Source organism: Nelusetta ayraudi, unplaced genomic scaffold (assembly GCF_046127955.1).
Source record: "Nelusetta ayraudi isolate G7.1 ecotype Tasmania unplaced genomic scaffold, CSIRO-AGI_Nayr_v1 ptg000019l, whole genome shotgun sequence".
Taxonomy (NCBI): Eukaryota; Metazoa; Chordata; class Actinopteri; order Tetraodontiformes; family Monacanthidae; genus Nelusetta; species Nelusetta ayraudi.
Genome location: NW_027466069.1, coordinates 9,939,726 through 9,959,890, shown reverse-complemented (window position 1 = coordinate 9,959,890; position 20,165 = coordinate 9,939,726). Strand labels below are relative to the sequence as shown.

At 47.9% G+C, this 20,165-nt stretch overlaps 1 protein-coding gene across 2 annotated transcripts; it reads left to right on the top strand.

Moving 5' to 3' along the window:
* Window positions 1–250: 250 nt before the first annotated feature.
* tasorb (transcription activation suppressor b) lies at window positions 251–14,846 on the top strand. 2 transcript variants are annotated; one of them, XM_076027120.1, is made up of 23 exons: window positions 251–650; window positions 1,932–2,077; window positions 2,234–2,326; window positions 2,409–2,481; window positions 2,680–2,771; window positions 2,862–2,996; window positions 3,097–3,221; window positions 3,331–3,362; window positions 3,735–3,840; window positions 3,987–4,090; window positions 4,192–4,301; window positions 4,602–4,674; window positions 4,811–4,885; window positions 5,236–6,117; window positions 6,714–7,021; window positions 7,458–7,560; window positions 7,654–8,597; window positions 9,375–9,497; window positions 9,721–9,880; window positions 9,973–10,081; window positions 10,467–10,645; window positions 11,916–12,050; window positions 12,259–14,846. In XM_076027120.1, the coding sequence occupies exons 1-23, from the start codon at window positions 368–370 to the stop codon at window positions 13,494–13,496; spliced, it is 5,628 nt and encodes a 1,875-aa protein (XP_075883235.1). In that variant the 5' UTR covers window positions 251–367; the 3' UTR covers window positions 13,497–14,846. The 2 variants fall into 2 exon arrangements, with proteins under 2 accessions (XP_075883235.1, XP_075883233.1); XM_076027118.1 differs by having other exon boundaries at window positions 12,256–14,846.
* Window positions 14,847–20,165: the final 5,319 nt, after the last annotated feature.

Below are 20,165 nucleotides of genomic sequence, written 5' to 3'. Positions count from 1 at the left end.
GTTACATCGGTCTAAATTAATAAAAAAAAAAAAAATCCAATCAGAATTTTAAAAATAAAAGAATCATAACATGGAATTGTCTGTAACGGTCTCTTTCAAAGAAACGGCCAAAATTAAAGCCAGTGACTGAGAACCTCCTACCAGCACCCAGTGGCGGCTATGCCTCGCAGTACACCCATCCGGCGCCAGGGGGCGCGGATCTTCACGAATGTAAACATAGTGACGGCAGCGTTTTGCAGTGGTGGAGAAGAACGTGTACGTCATTTTCACAATGGCGGAGGCTGGGTGAGGAGGAGAGAGTGTGTGAGGAGCGGCGCCGTAATCATTAGAATTACCTTGCCCGTAGTACGCGCACGGTGCCCCGAAAATGGCCGCGAACCCCAGCGCGGCGGGGAGGAGGCCCACAGAATGTGCCGAGGCGGAGGAGCAGCAGCCGGAGGGTGGAGAAGCCCCGAAGAATTCAGCCGCCACCTCGGCCGCAGCCAACCAAAATGGCGATCAGCCTGGATGTGGAGACAGTGTAATGCCCGAACAAGAAGCCAGCGAGCGGCGGAGGAGCGTGCAGGGGGACGCCCGGAGCTATAGCGGCTCTCCCCTGCCAGGCCAGAGAGCCAGTTTCCAAATCCCGAGGAAGACCCGAGAGCGGAAAGGTTGTGCCACATCGCTGCCGTTTGCAACCAGAGCTCGTCCTGTCTTGTTTTAACGTCCTGCTACTTGCATGTTGCTAGCGCGCTAGCTGTCTTCGGCAGCCTCGCTAGTTCGGCGAGTTCACCCCAAAGTCCATTTGACATTTCGAGGTTTAAAAGGGACAAACGTCGCACGCTTTGAGCACGCTGACAGCCCGGGCCCGGCTTGGCTCGGCTCGGCGTGGAGCGGAGCGGAGCGGAATGCCTCAGTACACACGTCCACACACATACACACACACACACACACTCCGGCTAATGTGTCCAAAGTTAGCCAGCATGTTTTGAGTAGAAGACAGCTAGTAGCCGGTCACTTATTGAGGACCCCCACCCCCCCAACCCCCCAGTTAGTGTCCACCTTGTTGTTGCTCTTCAGCTCCCAGTGGGAACCGTAGCCTGGTGACATAGTGCAGCCGGTGTCAGACGTGGGCTGTAGCCATCACCTGACAACATGTGGGTGTCTCATTGACCTCAGTGAAGGGCATGCGCATGTCTCAACAGTGTTGTATCTCTTTACAGTACCATGGCATTTGAATGCAGTTTGAGCAGGGCCTGCTTCCTCTCGACCCTGTCATTGATATTACAGAGCGTTTCCACACTGCCCTGATCAGAGTGCTGCCCCTCCTCTCCCTGCACAGCCACAGCAGGTGGTCTGTCAGAATACACCTGTCACCCAAACACATGCAGGGTCTGGCTGAAGTTCCTTTGTTCCTTTATGAGCTTCTCCCATAGTGGGTCACTTGTTTTTTTTTCCTTTGGACACGGTGTGTGTGTTTCTTGGTTAGGAGTGAGACAGTAGTGAACGTGTTTCAGATGAAGAATGCGTGCTAGCGTATCGGCCCGCTGCCGGAGGCTGACGATGATAAGAACAGGCCACCCTCGCGGAGAGCGTGCCGGCTTTTGCTTCACGTGGGCTTGTGATGATCAGACAGATCTAGGCTGGAAGCAGCTGCTGTCAGATAAACACTCCATGGTTTTGTGGGAAGGACTCTTGCTTGTGGTTGCTACGCAGTTCGTTTCATGTCCCAATAATTCACGCAGCCCCTTTTTGTGAACTTTCTAAAGAATAGACTTCATCACACCAGAAATCAGTCTAGTCCACTAGGCTGCTTTGATAGCCGTAGCTCCCAAAATATAATCTCGGTGTTCACGCATTTCCAAGTTTTAATGTTGCAGGGTTGCTTTTATTTTCGTTCGTTCAAACATTGTTGTGGCTGATCGTCGTATTTATCCCCTCTTCATCCGCAGGCTTGTACCAGTTCCTGCCCCCAGACAGTCGGGAGTTTGAGGACCTGGTGAAGACTGTGTCCTCATGCTTCTTGGACCAAGCGTCGCGGGGAACCTTCTCCTACTGCAAGGCCAGGCTCATTCACAACGAGCTGCTCGAGAAGGAGGTTGGTTAAAGTAAAGTCGCTTGCATTGTGTCGCCTCAGTGCTTGCTCTCTGCGCTGACAGTTCGCCATAGGAGCGTGGTATAGACTTGTATAGTCAGATACAAGTGAAGCTGACTTGGATTAAACCATTGCTGCGCCCGCGCTTTTCCCCGCCAGTTCATCGAGAAGCGTCGGGAGATGAAGCAGGAGGGAAGGACCGACCAGGAAGTGGCAGAGTCGTTCTGCTTCCTTTTTCCAGACAAATCCAAGGTATTGATCGACGAGTAATGATATGTTTCCCCCCCTCTTTGGACCACACTTGACCTTCTTATTTGTTCACGTTTGCGTCCAGCTCCAGTGGATCTGTGAAAAGGGTCTGACGGTCGGACACTCGAGAATCACTACTCTGGGTAATCCATCGATGGGTAAGTCTTCCCCTCCATCACATTGCCTCTGGTTTTAATTTTGATCATATAAATGTATATAAAAATGAATAATAGTCCTGCTATTGATCTGTTTTCTTTTATGGACGTTGGACATATTGCTCATCAAAACAACTTCAAACGTACTTGCCATACTTCTCCTGTGATGTATTCATTATTTATTTATTTTTCTCACTGCAGGTGTTTATCTCTCCAAATACTCTGATTTATTACAAATCAACCCCTTCGAAGCCGGCTCAACTGGAGACATGATTGTTTTTAAAGTCATGAGGGTGCGGCTCCATATCTTTCCACGTCTGGACCTTTCAGCCATACCACCGATGTCGGGGCGTGAAGCTCACCGAGTGTGTTTTGTTTCCCAGGGCCGGCTAAAGCACATCCATGAGAGCATGCCTAAGAACGCTATCGAACCTTCGCCCAAGTTCGACGGCCACTTGTCCAAAAGTGCCAATAGGGTCACATCTCTGCTGTCTTATCGGGCTTTTGAGCTCACGCAGGTAAGTTCTGGTCCCGGTTCTGGCCTTCCACTATGAAAAAAAAAAATCATCTCCTTCTTGTACTTATGTCATCTTCTACTTCTTCTTCCTCTTCTCCTAGCAATATTTTTTTGAGTTTGCGTTTGAGGAGATCAAGGCCCGGCCCAGACATGTGTGTCCCTACGCTGTAGTTTCCTTCCTGTACAAAAGCAAAGAACCGGCGGTGTCTCCAATGGCTGCGCACAGGTACAGATTCTTGCAGGAATGCGATCGAGTCTGAATGGAAAAAAATATATAAAAATTGCTCGGTGTTTTAAAATCTTTCTACACTCTTCTATATTTCTGTCTTCTCCAGGTTTAACACACCTGCTCCAGAAGGAAGTAAAGGTAAGACTGAGTGTGATTACGCACAATAATTTCACATTAACTGTGTCCCTTGCACTTTGATCGGCATTGCTCTGTGCCACAGCAAAGCAGTCAGACTTGGAAGACAAATAATGATTCATTGGGCCGTTCATTTCTCATTGTCTTTCCCACAAATTCCAAGTAAAGTAGTACCTTGAACAGCAGTCAGGCAACTGCATTCACATCAGTTTCAGCGTCGGCACACCTGTGACAGAGGCGTCGGTTTATAAGATGTCCTGCAGTTTTAAGTAGCCAAGTGTGAGTAGCTGTTGTGATGCCGTGTGTTTAGATGAACCGGCGGTTCGGAGGTTTCTCCTTGTTGTGTGCGTCACCTTTGCGCTGCGTGTTTTGTAGGGAAGAGCTGCTACACGGTGTGGAGTGGTCCCCTGGTGAACAAAGGCCAGGAGCTGTTCCCAGTCTGTCTGCGATCTTCCTCCCGCCCCTACCTCCCATTTAAACTGTGAGTAAAGCATCAGCCTCTGTAGCACTGCAGATCCCCTCACTGATTCCCCTGCTAATCATTCAAGACGAAGACCTCGTTCGGTGTGCAGCTGTTCAGAAGGTGTGCTGATTTGCTTCGGCTAAATTTCGAGATTTCCTCCGCAGGCCCGACAAACTGGAGGTGAGTCACGGAATGCAGCTGGAGCAGGTGAAGCGAAAAATCCCCTCCGTGCTCTTTTCGTGGGACACCTACAGCGCATCGCGGGAAGGTTGGTTTGAGCCGCTCGGGTTCTCGAAAACGGCACACAAGCTTTTTAAAGTGTTTGTCTCAACTTGGTGTTTTTTTGTTTTTTTTTTCCCCTCTCTGCAGTGATGAAGTGCGGGATGTCCTGCAGCCTGTTTGAGGTGGTGGACGGAAAAGGCAAACCGACCAGCGGCAGCTTGGCAGCGCTAGTCAACAAGCTGGAGAGGGACCGAATGGTGAGTCAGTGTGTAGCTTCCAAATCTCCACAGGCTGGAAATTTGGCCGACCGAATCCTAGTGTGACTGAACCATATTTTTTTTATTTTATTTGATTAAGTCTTATGCGTCAATACACAGTCAATACATTGTGCATGTTAAATACAATCCACAGAAGACTGAGAGGGAACATTTATCCAACATTTATGCCACTGTTTACAAGGCACACAAGAGGAAACCAAACCTGTTCATCATCAGGTTGGGATGTGATAATTGTTCACACCCTGTTAGTCCTCACTGCAGTTTGCGCTCCCCACTCAGGTACTGGTGAAGACCTTGTTTGACCGAGGGGTTCTCTTCCTCCTGTCCTCATCTCAGATGGTTGAGTCCAAAGGTACCGAGAAGCTTTTTCTGCTCTTTTGTTCACTCAATTCTCTGTTGTGTCAGTCGAACACCTACTTGCTCCCCTGGGCGAACGTTTAGCAACAAAAAAAAAAAACAACAAAAGCCCTCTGCTGTTTGTGTTTTAGAGAAGCGGGGGCGGCTGGAGAAGAACTTGCAAGCATTATTCATCTTTCAGGAGTCAAGGATTGTTGTCAAGTACTGTAAGTATTACTCACTGTGTTTCCTGATGGCCTCTGTTTTGCGTGACGCTCTCAAACGGAGAAAGTTTGGAGTAGACAAATATTTAGCCCCCTAAACCCGAAACACTCCTCCAGCCCTTTTCTATCACCACTGCTCAGGGTGGTGGGAGGTGCTGCAGCCTCTGCCAGCAGCCTAGAGCGGCGTTTCTCAACTGGTGGGTCGTGACCCAAAAGTGGGGCGTGGAGCTGTGTTGATTGGGTCGCAGCTTCATAAGCAGTTTTGCCCACTTGACGTGACGACCCGAAAGCTCTTCTTGTCTTTGTGACTGAGACAGGTCGTGTTAACTCGCGTCTCCCCTCTCCCACGGCAGCGTCACGACAGTGCGAGCCGGAGCCGTCCTCACCAGACCCCCAGCGGGCGAGCTTTTCCTCCGTGCGCACCTTCGTCCCCGCTCTGCACTACGCCTTGTTCAAGCTGCGGCCAAACCCCGGGAAGGACCTGAGCGCCGGCGTGGAACGCATGGCCGCGGAGTACTTGACTCGTATGGACTCGTGCACGGTGCGGCCGTTCATCCTTCCCGACTACAAACAAACTATGGACGACAGGCCGCAGGCGGTGCCGGCGCCGAGGCCCAAGTTCAACATGGACTCGGTGCTGCGGACGTATGTGCACAATCACAGCAACTACATATTACCTCTTCACAAGGCGAAGGACGTCATGGAGCGAATAAGGAACCCTGCGCCCATGCCGCAGCCCGCCGCGGCTCCGGTGGAGTACAGCCCCGTCTCCGACTGGGGCGCCCCGGACAGACTGGAGAAACGGCCGCCGCAGGAGAGGCCCCTCCCGGAGAGGCTGCCTCAGGTGAAGCCAGCGCCGGAGCTGCCGACCACGGACAGCAGCAAGCGGAAAGCGGGAGTGGCCCATTCCAACGGGGCCGAGCCGCAGCTGCAGCCGCAACAGCAGCCGCAGCCTCAGCCTCAGCCTCAGCCGCAGCCGCAGCCGCAGCCGCAGCCGCCACCTCCTCAGAAGTTGCGGCCTTCGCAGAACGAGTACGACAAGGACAAGATGACACAGTTGCTCAAGCTGATCCAGCTTCACAAGAAGGCGTTCGTGAAGGATCCCGGGAAGGAGCGCGGCGAGGACGGCGCCTGGGACAACAACAACCTGAAGAGGAAGTTTGAGGGAGACGAGAAGGGCGGCGTCAACAAGCACCTGCGCACTGATGCGCTCAGCAACGGGGAGCCCAGCAGAGGTGAGGGGGACTGCAGTGCAGGTGTCTCTTTCTGCCATTTCAAATTAGACACCCGCTGCCTCCAGAGTCACAATGAATACATATATTAATTTCACATGACAGTTTAAAGTTAGTAAGTAGTGTAGTAAGTAGTGGACAGACTGTCCAAAAGTGCATTTATAAATTTGTATGCTCGCAATACCAAAAAAGTAGGGTTAGGGTTTATATATAGATATGTGTGTGTGTGTGTGTGTGAATACGAAACGCACTGTCAGGCTGGCTTGCTAGCAGATTTTACACACTGTACCTTTAATCGGCTCATGGTAACGCCTCTGCACACAGGAAAACACACACACACACACACACACACACACACACATAAAAACAAGCTGCAAGAAAGTTTGCTGCCATCAAACATGGAGTGACTCACACTGCCTGTGTACAGGTTTTATTGCAGCTTCTCCAGCTAGCTTTGCTTCAAGCTCTAGTGTTCACTTGCAGTATGGGTGTGTCTTTTTTTTGGGGGGGGGCGGGGGGGGGGGGTTCTACTCTCTGTTTCTACTACCTGTTATATTAAGTCGTCATCTAACCTGCGTGAACTCGGCGCGTCCGGCCAGGAGCTCCGTCGGACGGCGGCGAGGACGGAGGGCACGGCGACAATCTGACGGCGGTGATGGAGAGCATGGGCATCTACGACACCGACCTGCGGGCCCGCGCCCACGACGCCACCCGGGCCAACGCCTCGGCGGTCAACGAGACGCAGCGGCTCCTCAAGATCCTGCTGGCCACCCTGAACAAAGCGGTGCACCAGGGCTCGCTGCCCGCGCAGTCCAACCACGGCGAACCGTCCGCCCCGGCCGCGCTGGAACCCGAGCCAGAGCCCCGCCATCAGAACGAGTTGACCTCGCACACCAACTACACGGAGGTGGGACCTTTTGCACGGCCGCTCAGTGCCGCTCCCAGGTCGGTGGCGGCAGCCTCAGCTCGGCCGCTCTGCCCCTGAATCCACCTCACACTTATTGATTTTCAACGATGGCACGAAACTAAAGCCAAGCATACGATCGTTGATTCTTTTTATTACAGACACTTTGAGACTATTTTGATGTTATTTTCATACCTTGAAATCTCAAAATAGCCACTTCTCTGTTGTAAAAGAACAATACTGATAATCGTATGTATCTTATGAAGACACAATGAACCTCATTCAGTTCTTAAAGACCGGCAGTTTTGTGGCTAAATACACTCGCTACTATAAACCTGTTGTGTGGTTGGAAGCTGATATGATACAGGAGCTTTACCATGAGACAGTTTGTTCATGGATTGTAAACATTTTTTTAAACACAACTGTTGACTTTGTTTAGGAGGACATGGACTGCAGCCCCGGGAGTCCACTCAGTCCAGGCTCACCGCCAGAACACGTCCGTCCAGCAGTCGACTCGACGTGGGTCAACTCCACCAGTGAAGGTACTGCGAAGCCTCTCGCAAATGTGTTTTTCAAAGGCATGTTTGGATCCAAGCGTAACTCACTGTGTCCTGTCCTCCTCCCGCCTCCTCCAGAAAAAGCACAGCCTTTCCCTGAGCCAAAGCTGGAGCCCGCACAGGAACTGGAGCCCGCACAGGAACCAGAACCGGCGCCGGTACCGGTGCCTGAGACGGTAACGGACAGCCACATAGAACTGAAAACGCCCACGGGCTCAGAAGTCGATATGGCGCCTGTGGCGGCGGCGGCGGCGCCCACGTTAGCGCTGCTGGAGGAATCCCCCTCCAGGCCCTCCATCAGCCTGGACACCATCCTGAACCAGGAAGTGCACTGTCTGGCCTCGGACATCAAGAGCATCATGCAGACTCACCACGTGGCCTACGCGTCGCGGCTCCCGCCGCGGCTGCAGCCCTCCTCGCACAGCTGGTCGCCCAACCGCTGCTTCTCCAAGTTCGTGGCGCCCTACGTGTCCCCGGTGGCCACGCACGCCCACGTGAGGGCGCTGTGGGACACCATGGAGAAGCTGGTCCCGGTGGTCCCGCCAACCCCGCCCCCCACCGTCGCACCGCTCGTGGCCTCGCCGCCTCCTCAGGTGTTGCCGACGCCGCCCGCCACCCCCGCGCAGACCCCCGCCGTCAGAGCGGAGCCCCCCACGTCAAAGAGCGCCACCCAGAGCACGAAGGACGCCGGCACCCCGGAGGCCACGCCCGCCAGGGCCAGAGCGGAGGCGGCGGCGGTGGCAGAGCCGGGGGGAGAGGTCTATTCTCCCTCTCAGCCCTCAGCGGCCGAGCCCTCCGCCGAGCCCAGCAACCCCCCGAACCTCTCGAACCCTTCGAACCCGGGCCACGCCCCCTCTGGCAAGGAGCCGGCCCTGCTGGGCGGCGGCCTCATCGGCCAGCTGAAGCCCGAGATGTTCAGCAGCCTGGTGGAGATCTTCAAGGACGTCACCAGGAACACGGTCAAGTTCTACATCTACTCCAGCGAGGACGGGGAGGAGAGCGCCGTCTGCAGGCAGATCAAGGTGAGGAGACGTTCCAGCATTGTGAAGAGGCCGAAGAACAGACTGTTCATTTTTAGACCAAAGCTTTTCTGGTACGTACAGGAATGTTGGAAAAGTAAAACAAGTGGGCAATTAAAAATAAGTGACAAAATTTACAAGTTAAAACATGATGGAAATGCTCAATCAGAACTGGGGATGTTGACAATTAATCGATTATCGTTGAATTGTATATTTAATTGATTAAATCGAATCAGTCACAATCAATTGAATTTTTTTACGCTGGGTTTTCCTTAATGTTGTCCTTGCGCATTTTATTCATATTGAAATTTAGGTTCTCAGGAAAAAAGGTGGCTTATCAATTAATCGTGAATCGATTCAACTAAGTAACGATTAATGAATCAACCGATAATTTGCATCCCTAATCATAGCAGTAAGTTTTAGCAAAACGGCTCGACACCAATTGCTAAAAATGCAAGAAAAGTTTAATTTCCTGGTTAAACCCGGACTGTAGCACCACTCACCGGTTCCTGGGAATCATTCAGGACACTTTGATTTATGTTGAAACCATGTCTGCAGTAAACGTGCCTGCATGACGTGCTCAAGTAAAAATACCACTGCACTTTTAGAATGTGAAAGGCTACACTTTCTCTCGCCATGTGTCGCCAGCTCCTCCTGCATCTGTCAGGCAGGCAGTCCGTCAGTCCGTCCGTCAGTCAGCGAGCTCTTGAAAGTGTGAAGGAGAAGGAAACACTCATCTGCTCGTCTGTGACTCACGCTTCCTCCTGTCTGTCACAAAAGGAGTACTTGAAAAGTCTCGGCAACAGCGAGTGCAGCCCGCAGACCTTTCTGGAAAACAGCAGCAATTTAGATAAGCTCCTCATCATCATCCAGAATGAGGACATCGCGGCGCACGTGCACAAGGTAGAGTCACCTGACCTCACCTCACCTCACCTCACTCTGCTCATGTTCCAGTCCGCAGGAAGGGTGAATGGAAACCTTCATTTTCAACATTTTCTATCAAGGAGTAGTAATTCCCAAACTGAAACCGTTTGCTGGATGTGTCTGCTGCATGAGGAAGTGCAATGTTCTGTTGTTCTGAGAGCGTTGCAGGGGAAGTTGTGTCTTAATTCTGGTGATGTTGTAGATTCCAGCCCTGGTGTCCTTGAAGAAGTTACCGTCGGTGAACTTCGCCGGCGTCGACTCTCTGGACGACGTCAAGAACCACACTTACAACGAGCTCTTTGTTTCCGGGGGCTTCATCGTCTCCGATGAATTTGTCCTCAACCCCGACCTCATCACACAAGGTTTGGACCGCCCGGACGCCGTCTGATCGAGAGCGAGGTCACATCAATGTAAAGATGGGTGACTAATGTCACTGCTTGCCGTGCGTGTGCAGAGCGTTTGCAGGGGCTGCTGCAGTTCCTGGAGGAGCAGAGCACCCCGGAGCACCCCTGGCAGTGGAAAGTGCACTGCAAGTCCCAGAAGAAGCTGAAGGAACTGGGGAGGTAAGAAGGGGAGCGGTTACGACTGGCACTTCATCCTGACGTCAGAAATTACAAGTCAAGTGTGTAATATTTGGAGAGTTTGGGAGGAAACGGCGACATCGAGTGGTTAGATTTTAGATTGCAGCGCTCTTTCACTCACCCTGCCTCTCCCAAGTTTGCCAGTGAGCTACGTGCACGAACCTGGACACCTCGCTCACCTTTTTCTTGGTTGGTTTAGAGTCTACTCTTTTTCTCGATTGATGTTTTTAAGGGTTATATATTAAGCTTTTACCAATATAAAAATCTTAAGTCAGACCAAATATTACAGACTGCGCCTTTAAGCCTGGCATTTCCACTGCACTCAATGTCTGAAGACGACGTCTTTCCTCTCTCTGTCCCTCCAAAGGTTGAACACCAACGCCATGGGGCTCCTGAACCTCCTCACCGCCTACCAGAAGAAGCACCTTGTGGAGTTCCTCCCCTACCACGAGTGCGACACCCAGTCGCGTCAGGCCCCGGACCTGGAATGTCTGATCAAGCTCCAGGCTCAGCACACACAGCAGCGGCACCTCATCTTCCTCACAGGTAGACCCGTCAGTCTGTCCGTCAGCTTAGACCAGGGGTGTCAAACTCATTTTGGTTCACGGGCCACATAGAGGAAAATCTATTCCCAAGTGGGCCGGACCGGTAAAATCATGGTATGGCAATAATAACGTAAAAAAAAGATTACAACAACTTCCAGTTGTTTTCTTTGTTTTACTTCGTTCGTGTTCTTTGAGCTGCACTCTGCATCAGTGTTGCCAACTCCTCAGTAAGGAAAGTCGCTATTGGCTGTCATGAAAGTCACTAGAAATCACCAAATGACGTCCTCGTCTAATTTGCATAATTGACAATTTGCACTTTAGGTAACAACACCAGGAAAAGTCGCTAGATTTGTCGCTAGTTTGAAAAAAAAAAAAAAGTCGCTATGGGGAGATTATCGCGACTTTTTTGGGGGAGAAAGTCGCCATGATGGCAACACTGCTCTGCATCAGCTTTGTCTGTTTCGACAGAGGCATTTTGGGGCAATGACGGTAGCCAATAGGAGACGTTCTGGGGCAATGAGGGCAGCCAATAGGAGACATGAGTGATTGTCCTTGTGCCGATTTGCTCAGCCCCAGTATTGAGTTTGTTTGCGAAGCAGAAACGATATTGCGACACCAAGTGGACACATTTAGAACGGCACTTTCTTTCATTGAAAAATTGCAGTTTTTATATTTTGCAAAATCATCTCGCGGGCCGGAAAAAAACACTTTGCGGGCCTGATCCGGCCCGCGGGCCGTATGTTTGACACCCCTGGTCTAGACACTTGAGGCGTCGCCGTCAGGTGTGTGTTTCTGTGTTCTCTGACTGGTTCTGTTGACATCCTGGACTTGAGTAGAGCAGCTTGACCTGATTAATTATCTGGCGGTTGTGTACTGTAGAGCTCCTTGAAACGCACATTTCAGCCATCACTGCCATTGCTAAAACTGATGCTTCTAGTACCAGCACATTGTTGTGAGTTACCTTTGCCCTTGGTGAGATCACACTGAACTCCAGGACAAAGGGTGTGTTTGCATACATTGCAAAAAGTGCAATTAAAAGAAGCGATGGATGAACTTTTCTAATTCCTGCTTCGCTGACAGATTACACAGAGGTCTTATTTTAAGCACTGATTAAATATGAAGTATGTGAATATTGCACAATGTGGGCCTTTGAATATTATTCTGTTCAATGTATCCGTTGAATTTTATTGATAGATATCATGGTAAAAAAAAAAACTTTTTATTAATTGACGTAATTTTGACGATGGCTTATGTCACTGTGTTCTAACCAGAGAGGCCATTCGAGATGTTCCTTCAGTACTCCCGAAACGGAATCGTAATCGGAAGCATCGATGACATCATGACTGGTTTTCATAGTCTCATCGGCTCCATTAATCAGAATGAGCTTCCTACGCCGCCCTCTACAGGTGAGTAACGTCAATCGTAAGATGCGACGGCAAAAGCTTCGTCTTGCACTATGATTCTACTCTGCGGCGTCACTTCAGTGGTCAAACATCGTTTTCCTCTGTTGTGGAACTCAAAACTGACTTCATCCTAATGTGCGTTCAGCGCTTGTTTCACGATGCATTTTCTCCCGTCCGTTCCTCTCTGCGTCCTCCCCTGCACTCCTAGTAGTGAATGACGAGTGTGTGGAGGAGGAAGACATGTCGCTGGACTCGGACGACGGCGAGCCGCCCGCCTCCGAGCACAACCAGGAAGCGGAGGAGAGAAAACAACCGCTGCCGCCTCCGCCAAAGACGGAGGAGTTCCGCCCTCCGCTTCCGGAGCAGCAGGCCTCGGCCAACTGCATCCCGACACTCCCCGACTACGGCGCCCTGAAGACGGCCATCTCGCAGTTCAAAGCCTCCAACCAGATGGCCGCCGGCACCTCAGACATTGGCAGCTTGTCGCCGGGAGGTTTCCCCGTGAACCCCCACCAAAGCTTCCTGTGTCCCTCCACCCCGTGGTCCTCTTACACTGGCTCCTCCAGCTACACGGCCTCGCCGGCCTACCCGGCCTCGCCGTGCAGCAGCACCCACGAACAGGACTACCGGCCCCCCGCCACGGCCTCCCCCGCCGTCCCCAACGTGCCCATCCGGGCGACTCCGGGACCTCTGGCCAACCTGGTTAGCCAAGCCCTCCCCATCGAGGTCAAACCTCCCCCCCCGCCTCACCTCATGATGCTGGGCCACACGTACGGCTCAGACGCCGGCGGGTCGGCGCCCGCCGGGAACTCGCCCCTCCCCGCCACCTCTCTGCCCTACGCGGACCACAATGACTCGGCCCAGCCGGCCTTCAAGGCCGGCGGCGTTCCCGTCCCCTCCCCCGCACAGCCCGACAGGACACTAAGTGGACCTGGGGAGGGTCAGTGGGGGGCGGCAGGGGCCGCCACCTGCGAGACTGCTGGCAGCCAGTGTGGGGTCCCGCCCGGCCCCTGCAACCCAGGTGGACTCGCCGCTAGTGGAGGCAGCACCCCTGTTTGCCAGGGAGGCAGGACTCAGCTGGATTGCACTGACAACTTCGGAGCCGCCGGCGGGATGACGGCGGCGGCCCCCAGGGGGGGCTCGGCCCTCCGACCCACTCTGCCGCCGCCTCCGATGAGCTCCGTCGGATTTTGTAACATGGGCGCCGTCCCGGGACAGATGAATCACGGCCCGCCGCCCCTTCGCGGCATGGGCCCCAGTTCTTTGGGGGCCTACCGGGGAAGAGGGCTACCCCCACCAGTAGGACCTTGGCCCCGGCCGGGACGGGGACACGATCGGGGGGGCGGGACCGGAGGCGGGCCCTGCACGTGGGGCTTCCAAGGAGGGAGGGGCGGGCCACACGATTACTACTCGGACTATTCATATTCTCACGGTTACGCCCCAGAGTAGACAATCAACGCAATGGACGGGTCAACGCAGCGCCATGACTCCAGGGACTGAATGTACATATTTCCTTGTTGAAACACATTGATTTAAATGAGTAAATAAGGATGGTGGTTTTCTACATTAATAAAAATTTAATTGATTACAGCAGTGCCGAGTGTCCTACTGTTGTGCAAACTGTATGTACACTCTTTCCATGTGAGCTCCTTGCGACCCCGTTCAAACCACTATATTTATATTTGCCAACAAATGTTAATGGCCTTCCAGCTTCATGGAATTTATCTCGTTAGTTCTGTTTGCCTCATTACAAAGCGGTTTGTGAACGAGGGGGAAAAGGCTGATATTTTTTTAAAGAGAAAAAAGTGAAAGACATTTTGCTGTTTGTTTTTCTTTTTTTTTATTATTTGACATATTTGGTTGTCCTAAATTCTATTAAAATAAAACAAAAAAACAGTTGAACTCTTGATCGTGTGATCAGTTTGATTACTTTAAAAACACGAGCCACAGACTTTCCTCCAATTGTAACGGTCTAAAACATTTATTATACCAAGTTCAATGATGAACCTTAAATGCGCTCACGTGAATCCACACGACTCATATCTGCTATATGGGGGTGTGTACTAGATTTTCATCTTGCTGTGATGTCAAAATCTACAACGCATCCACATACAGTAGACGTCTGTCCTGTTGATTGATGTGAAAGTTGGGCGCCTGCTTGGTTCCGTGGCACAAAGATAAATGATTCTCTCCAGCAGTGTAAATTGTTAGCAGGTAAAGCAGTGCTTGACTGATTGTTTCAGTGATTTGAAGACTTGTTTTAAGTGCGTTCTATCATGGGACACATCTTGGTAGGCAATAGAAAGTGAAACACTTTGAACAGATGGGCAATAACCTTGGGAGTCTTACAACACTTATGCCTCTTTAACTTTAAAATGCATGTTTTTTTTTTTTTTACAAGTTTTACTGTGATCTTCGTTGCATTCAAATAACTGAATGCTCTGAAGATGAACTGTTTCTAAAATGAACACTGCACATGCTACGCACACTATGCATTTTTAACAAAGTTTAAGTAGCTAATACTTGAATTCGCAGTGACTAATGTGGACATCAATGGTAACTAATGCATGAATTCAAGATGACTCCTGCATTAATTCAGTTATTTTTTTTTGTTTTTTGTTTTTTATCTCCTGTTTATATAATTTATTATAGAATATTTATTTCATTTAATAAGTCTGTTAAATATTCTGTATATTATTGAGTTGTTTGTGTATAGTCAAGTTTATTTAAATGTTTATCAGCATCATCAGGTTGATGCACTTTAACCATGATATCCACACTATAAAAATTCAGTCCGTATCTACTGCGCCCACTATTCTTTGAGCGTAGCCCCCATACTTTATTAAATGTCATTAAAATCTACAGATTTTTATATGCAACCTATGATCATCAAAATAAACTATAAACTTTTCAACACAAAGTTCTATTTGAATCTAAAATGGCAAAGAACAATTCAAAGAGTTCAACAATGCTTTGATCTGAACATTGTGAACATTTTTGAAATTAAAATGATGTGAAATAGTTTTTTCAGCGCTTTACGGCTCCGTTTCTGCCAAGTAACATAGGAAACGAGATACGTAGGTGGTATAGTCAAGATCTGAGAGTCATGAAACTTGTGCTCCGTTGTTTTGAGAGCGTGTTCACCCATTTGTAATACAAGGGCTCCATCTGCTGGCGAAAAGGTTTATCTACACCAAAACCATGCGAGGCCACTCCCCCCATCATTCGACACACTGTATATATATGTGTATATGTATGTACATATATATATATATATATATATATATATATATATATATATATATATATATATATATATGTATATGTATATATATATATGTATATATATATATGTATATGTATATATATATATGTATATATATATATATGTATATGTATATATATATATGTATATATATATATATATGTATATGTATATATATATATGTATATATATATATATATATATATATATATATATATATATATATATATACACACCGGATATATATATATATATATACATATATATATATATAGAGTCAAAGAAGGACTTAAGAAGAGCCCCCTGCACTCCAAAAGACCTGAGTCTCCTGAGCAGAAAGAGTCTGCTTTGTCCCTTCTTGTAGAGTGCAGTAGAGTTGAGTGACCAGTCCAGTTTATTGTTCAAGTGGATACCCAGGTACTTGTAAGATTCCACAATCTCAATGTCCGCTCCCTGGATGTTTACCGGTGTGTATATGTATATATGTATATATATATATATATATATATATATATATATATATATATCCGGTGTGTATATGTATATATATTTATATATATATATATATATATATATATATATATATATATACATATATACATATACATATATATATATATATACATATATACATACTCCTGGAGTAGTGAAACTCCTGGAGAGAAGGCAGCAGGAGAGGCTGCAGCTGCAGCCCCTTCAGGAGCTGCGGGTTTCCCAAAATGAGCACGTCAAGGACAAGATGAAACGGTTGCTGGAGATGATTCATCTTCACAAGAAGGTGCTCGTGAAGAATCCCGGGAAGGAGTGTGGGCAGGACGGGGCCTGGGACAAATAAAACCTGAAGAGGAAGTTTGAGGGAGACGAGAAGGGCGGCGTTAACAAGCACCGGCACACAGATGCACTCAGCAACGGGGAGCCCAGCAGAGGTGAGGGGGACTGCAGCTGTCTCTGGAGTAATTGAATTTTTCTGCCATTTCAAATTATACACCCGTTGCCTCCAGAGTCACAATGAATATATTAGTTTCACAACACAGTCTAATCGGCTCTTGTTAATAACTCTGCACACATGAAAAAAACAGAAGGTGTTTTTGTCTTATGAAGGAATCGGGCTACAAAGGACCCGGCCTCCGTTCCTTCTTATTATTTTTATTATTGCATTTTTTTGTAGGGCGTGTCCTTTATAGGATGCGTCCTTCAAAGGATGCGTCCTTCGTGGGACGCGCTCTTCGTAGGATGTGTTCTTCAAAGGATGCGTCCTTCGTAGGATGTGTCCTTCAAAGGATGCATCCGTTGTGGAATGGGTCCGTCGTAGGATGTGTGATGGGTCCTTCGGTAAAATGTTTCAAATTCCTCTTCAATTGATGAAAGTTTTCACCACTTTCTACAGCCATGCAAAAATTGGTGAGTTTTGGAGCATGTTCAGAGGGCCAAATTAGCGCTGAATAAATCACAGGATGTGTCCTTCAAAGGATGCATCGTTCATAGGATGGGTCTTTCAAAAGATGCGTTGTTCGTAGGATGGGTCCTTCAACGGATGCGTTGTTCGTAGGATGGGTCCTTCAAAGGATGCGTCATTCGTAGGATGCGTCATTCGTAGGCTGGGTCCTTAGGTCGGAAGTTGCAATTTTCTCTTCATTTGATGAAAATTTTCAGTTTCTACCGCCTCGGCTAACGCTGCTTGCAGCTTTAATTTGAATGAATTTTTAATCTCTACTATGGTTTCCCAGTAGCTGCTTCTCAATGTTCGTCACACCCAGCATCTCCACCATACCCGTGGTGATCCCATCCTCGCCCTCAACTGCACAAGTCGCCTCTTCACCTCTTCAGGTGACAGCAGCTAATCTCACATCACCACTCCTGCACAGGAGTCCAATGCCAAAACTTAATCCTCCTTGTCTCAGAACCCAGCATGGGAGTTGGGCCTGCTGGCTGCCGTTCCCCATTAGCCAGTTAAAGCCGGAGGGTGTTCAGCAGTCTGGTGGAGATCTTTAAAGACTCCCCCAGAGTAATGAGCAGGAGAGAACCATCTGCAGGCAGATCAAGGTGAAGGAATGTCCCAAGATTGTGAAGTAGCCATGTATTCATACACAGCATGTAAGTTTGTTTTTATGATCCAACTATTGCTTGTCCAAAGACGAAATGATGTTACAGCACTAGAGAAGCAAAGCCAGTTGTCAATGAATATAATGTATCCATTATTATTATTATTATTATTATTATTATTATTATTATTATTATTATTATTATTGTTATTATTATTATTATTATTCACATAGAATAAATTATTTAATTTATATAAATAATCAATATTTAATTTATTGGTGAAAATTGACTAATTTGCCAAAAATGGCATATGTACATTGGTTCAAAAAGGATTCCAAAATAGCTCGCAAAAGCAAGTAAAGTTCATTAGGATTAACATAACACTAATAAACATCTACTTGTTTCTGTTTTAATTCCTGTTTGGACCAAAAGTCCCTGCATTGCATTTAAAGATGTGTATTTCACCGGCACGCCAAGGTAAAAATACAACTGCGCTGTTTGAATGCGAAAGACTACACAAGCTCCTTTCTGTCACCGTTTGTTCCATGTCGGTGCTCGGCTCCTCCTGTATCTGTCAGTCAGTCAGCACTTGTAAGTGTAAAGGCGAAGGACACATTCATCTGCTTGTCTCTGACAACGTTTTCTCCTGTCTGTCACAAAAGTAGTGCTTGAAAAGTCTCGGCAGCAGTGAGTACAGCCTGCACGGCATGCACACACACACAGGGTGCAGACCCCTTGCTTCACATTGCTCATGTTCCAATCTGTTCGTAGGGTGAACGGAATCATGAATTTTAAACAGTGACTCATGATTAATGTTTCATTTTTATGAAAGGTTGACACAGGGAATTTACTTTGTAAAACCTTGTGATCTTGCAGATTCCAGCTCTGGTGTCCTTGAAGAAGTTCCAATCTGCGAGACTCTCTGGACAAAGCTGAGAACCAGAGATGCAAAAAGTGTTGCAGTTACAACTCACACGTTATCCTAAAATCAAAAATCAAAAACCTGGCATTTTCGCTGCTGTCGTAAATGCCTGAGGATGATGGGGATTTCTTCTTTCAAAGGTCGGACACCAACACCATGGGGCCTCTGAACCTTTCTCTGAACCTACCTACCTTATCCACCTCAGAGTAGATCCATCTGTCTGCCCATCAGTTTATAAGCTTCCTACACCGCCCTCTGTAGGTGAGTAATGCAAATGCAAATTTCCCCATTGTGGGATCAATAAAGTTCTTCTTCTTCTTCTTCTTCTTCTTCTTCTTCTTCTTCTTCTAATGTCAATCGTAGGACACAACAACAAAAGCTTTTCTTGCAGTATGATTCTACTACGCAGCATTATTTCAAGGGTCAAAGATTGTTAATCTCTGTTAGCAGAAATCAGAATTGACTGTGCATGACTGTGCACAGTCAATTATATGCATGCGAATGCACATATTTCCATTAGTTGGAATAGATTATACCTTTTCTCCCTTACGTTCCTCTTGGTGTCCTCCCCTGCACTCCTGGTACTGAAAGATGAGTGTGTGGAGGAGGAAGACATGTCTCTAGACTCTCTGACGGTGAGCCACCCGCCTCCAGGCAGAACCATGAAGTGGAGGAGAGGAAACCTCGGTAGCTGCCTCCACCAAAGATAGTTTCGTCCTCCGCTTCCGGAGCAGCAGGCCACCGCAAACCGCAGCCCAACATTCTGGAAAAACATCCATCTCTCTGTTCAAATCCCACAAACTAGATGGGCATCAGCACTTTCAACCCAGGAGGTTTCCTCTCAGACTGCTATGACTCCACCCAATCAGGTTACAGGGCTGGCATTCTGACAAATGTGACTTTGACTTTCTCCAAGTCAAACTCACATTGACTCAATTTGAGGCAACATGATCAATGTGCTTGAGTGCGGACTGTGGTCTCACATACCCTACCTGGGGAGGGTATATACAGGGTATGTGAGAGCACAGTCCGCACTCAAGTACACACAGTTTACTTTAATTTAATACTTTTTATTTTAACATCCAAAGTATCTCATATTTAATAGTCTAAACGTGGAATGTACCAAATCAAAGTATATATATATTTTAAAAAAAGAAAAATCTATATTTTCTGACATGAATGAATAGGTCAAATTATATCCTGTATGTGGATGTGTTGTACATTTTCAATGACTATTTTCTGGCAGCAACAGAAAGGTATCAAATAATCAGCGTCAACGTACGTAAACACCAGAGGGCGCCATTTCCCCTCTGAATGCTGTAAATAGGTTAGCAATCTCCAGAGAGCTATTCCACTTGTGCAATTGATTTCGTGTGCCTTGGTGTCTTTGAAATTTGTTTCTGTATAAATCTTATCGCAGTGTAGATCCCCAGAGCAAAGGGTTTACTTTGTCTCCAGCATCCTCTTCGTATTTCACCTTGCCAATATGTTTACAACTGGGATACCAACCATACGACATGTGTGAAGGGCTATCTCAAAAGAACCTTACCTAAATAATGTTTGAAATCACATTTGTTTAATGATATTGACGGAATTTTAAATAAATAAAAAAAAACACTGAAAGAATGTAAACAAGCCGCTGAAGAAATAACATGATGAGTTTTATATAATCAGTGCGATTGTTGAAGGCAGGGAATAAGCAGCTTTTGCCGGTGAATTTGTATACTTTTTAGCCACTAGAGGGCAGCAGAACCCACCTGGTTCAGCACTGACAGAATGGCGCAGACAACCAGTTTTACAGTTGCCCATTTAAACAAACGATGGGAACAGTTGGAGGAAAATGTATGAGTAAACAAGTTAAGTAACGACCTAACTGTCTTTTCAACGT

What these genes read in the sequence shown, in the direction of transcription:
- tasorb (XM_076027118.1), top strand. Translation starts at nt 368, where the DNA reads ATGGCCGCGAACCCCAGCGCGGCGGGGAGGAGGCCCACAGAATGTGCC. An exon ending in TCTGGGTAATCCATCGATGG is followed by an intron (nt 2,482 to 2,679) that starts GTAAGTCTTCCC and finishes TTCTCACTGCAG; the next exon opens with GTGTTTATCTCTCCAAATAC. An exon ending in TCTCCAATGGCTGCGCACAG is followed by an intron (nt 3,222 to 3,330) that starts GTACAGATTCTT and finishes TGTCTTCTCCAG; the next exon opens with GTTTAACACACCTGCTCCAG.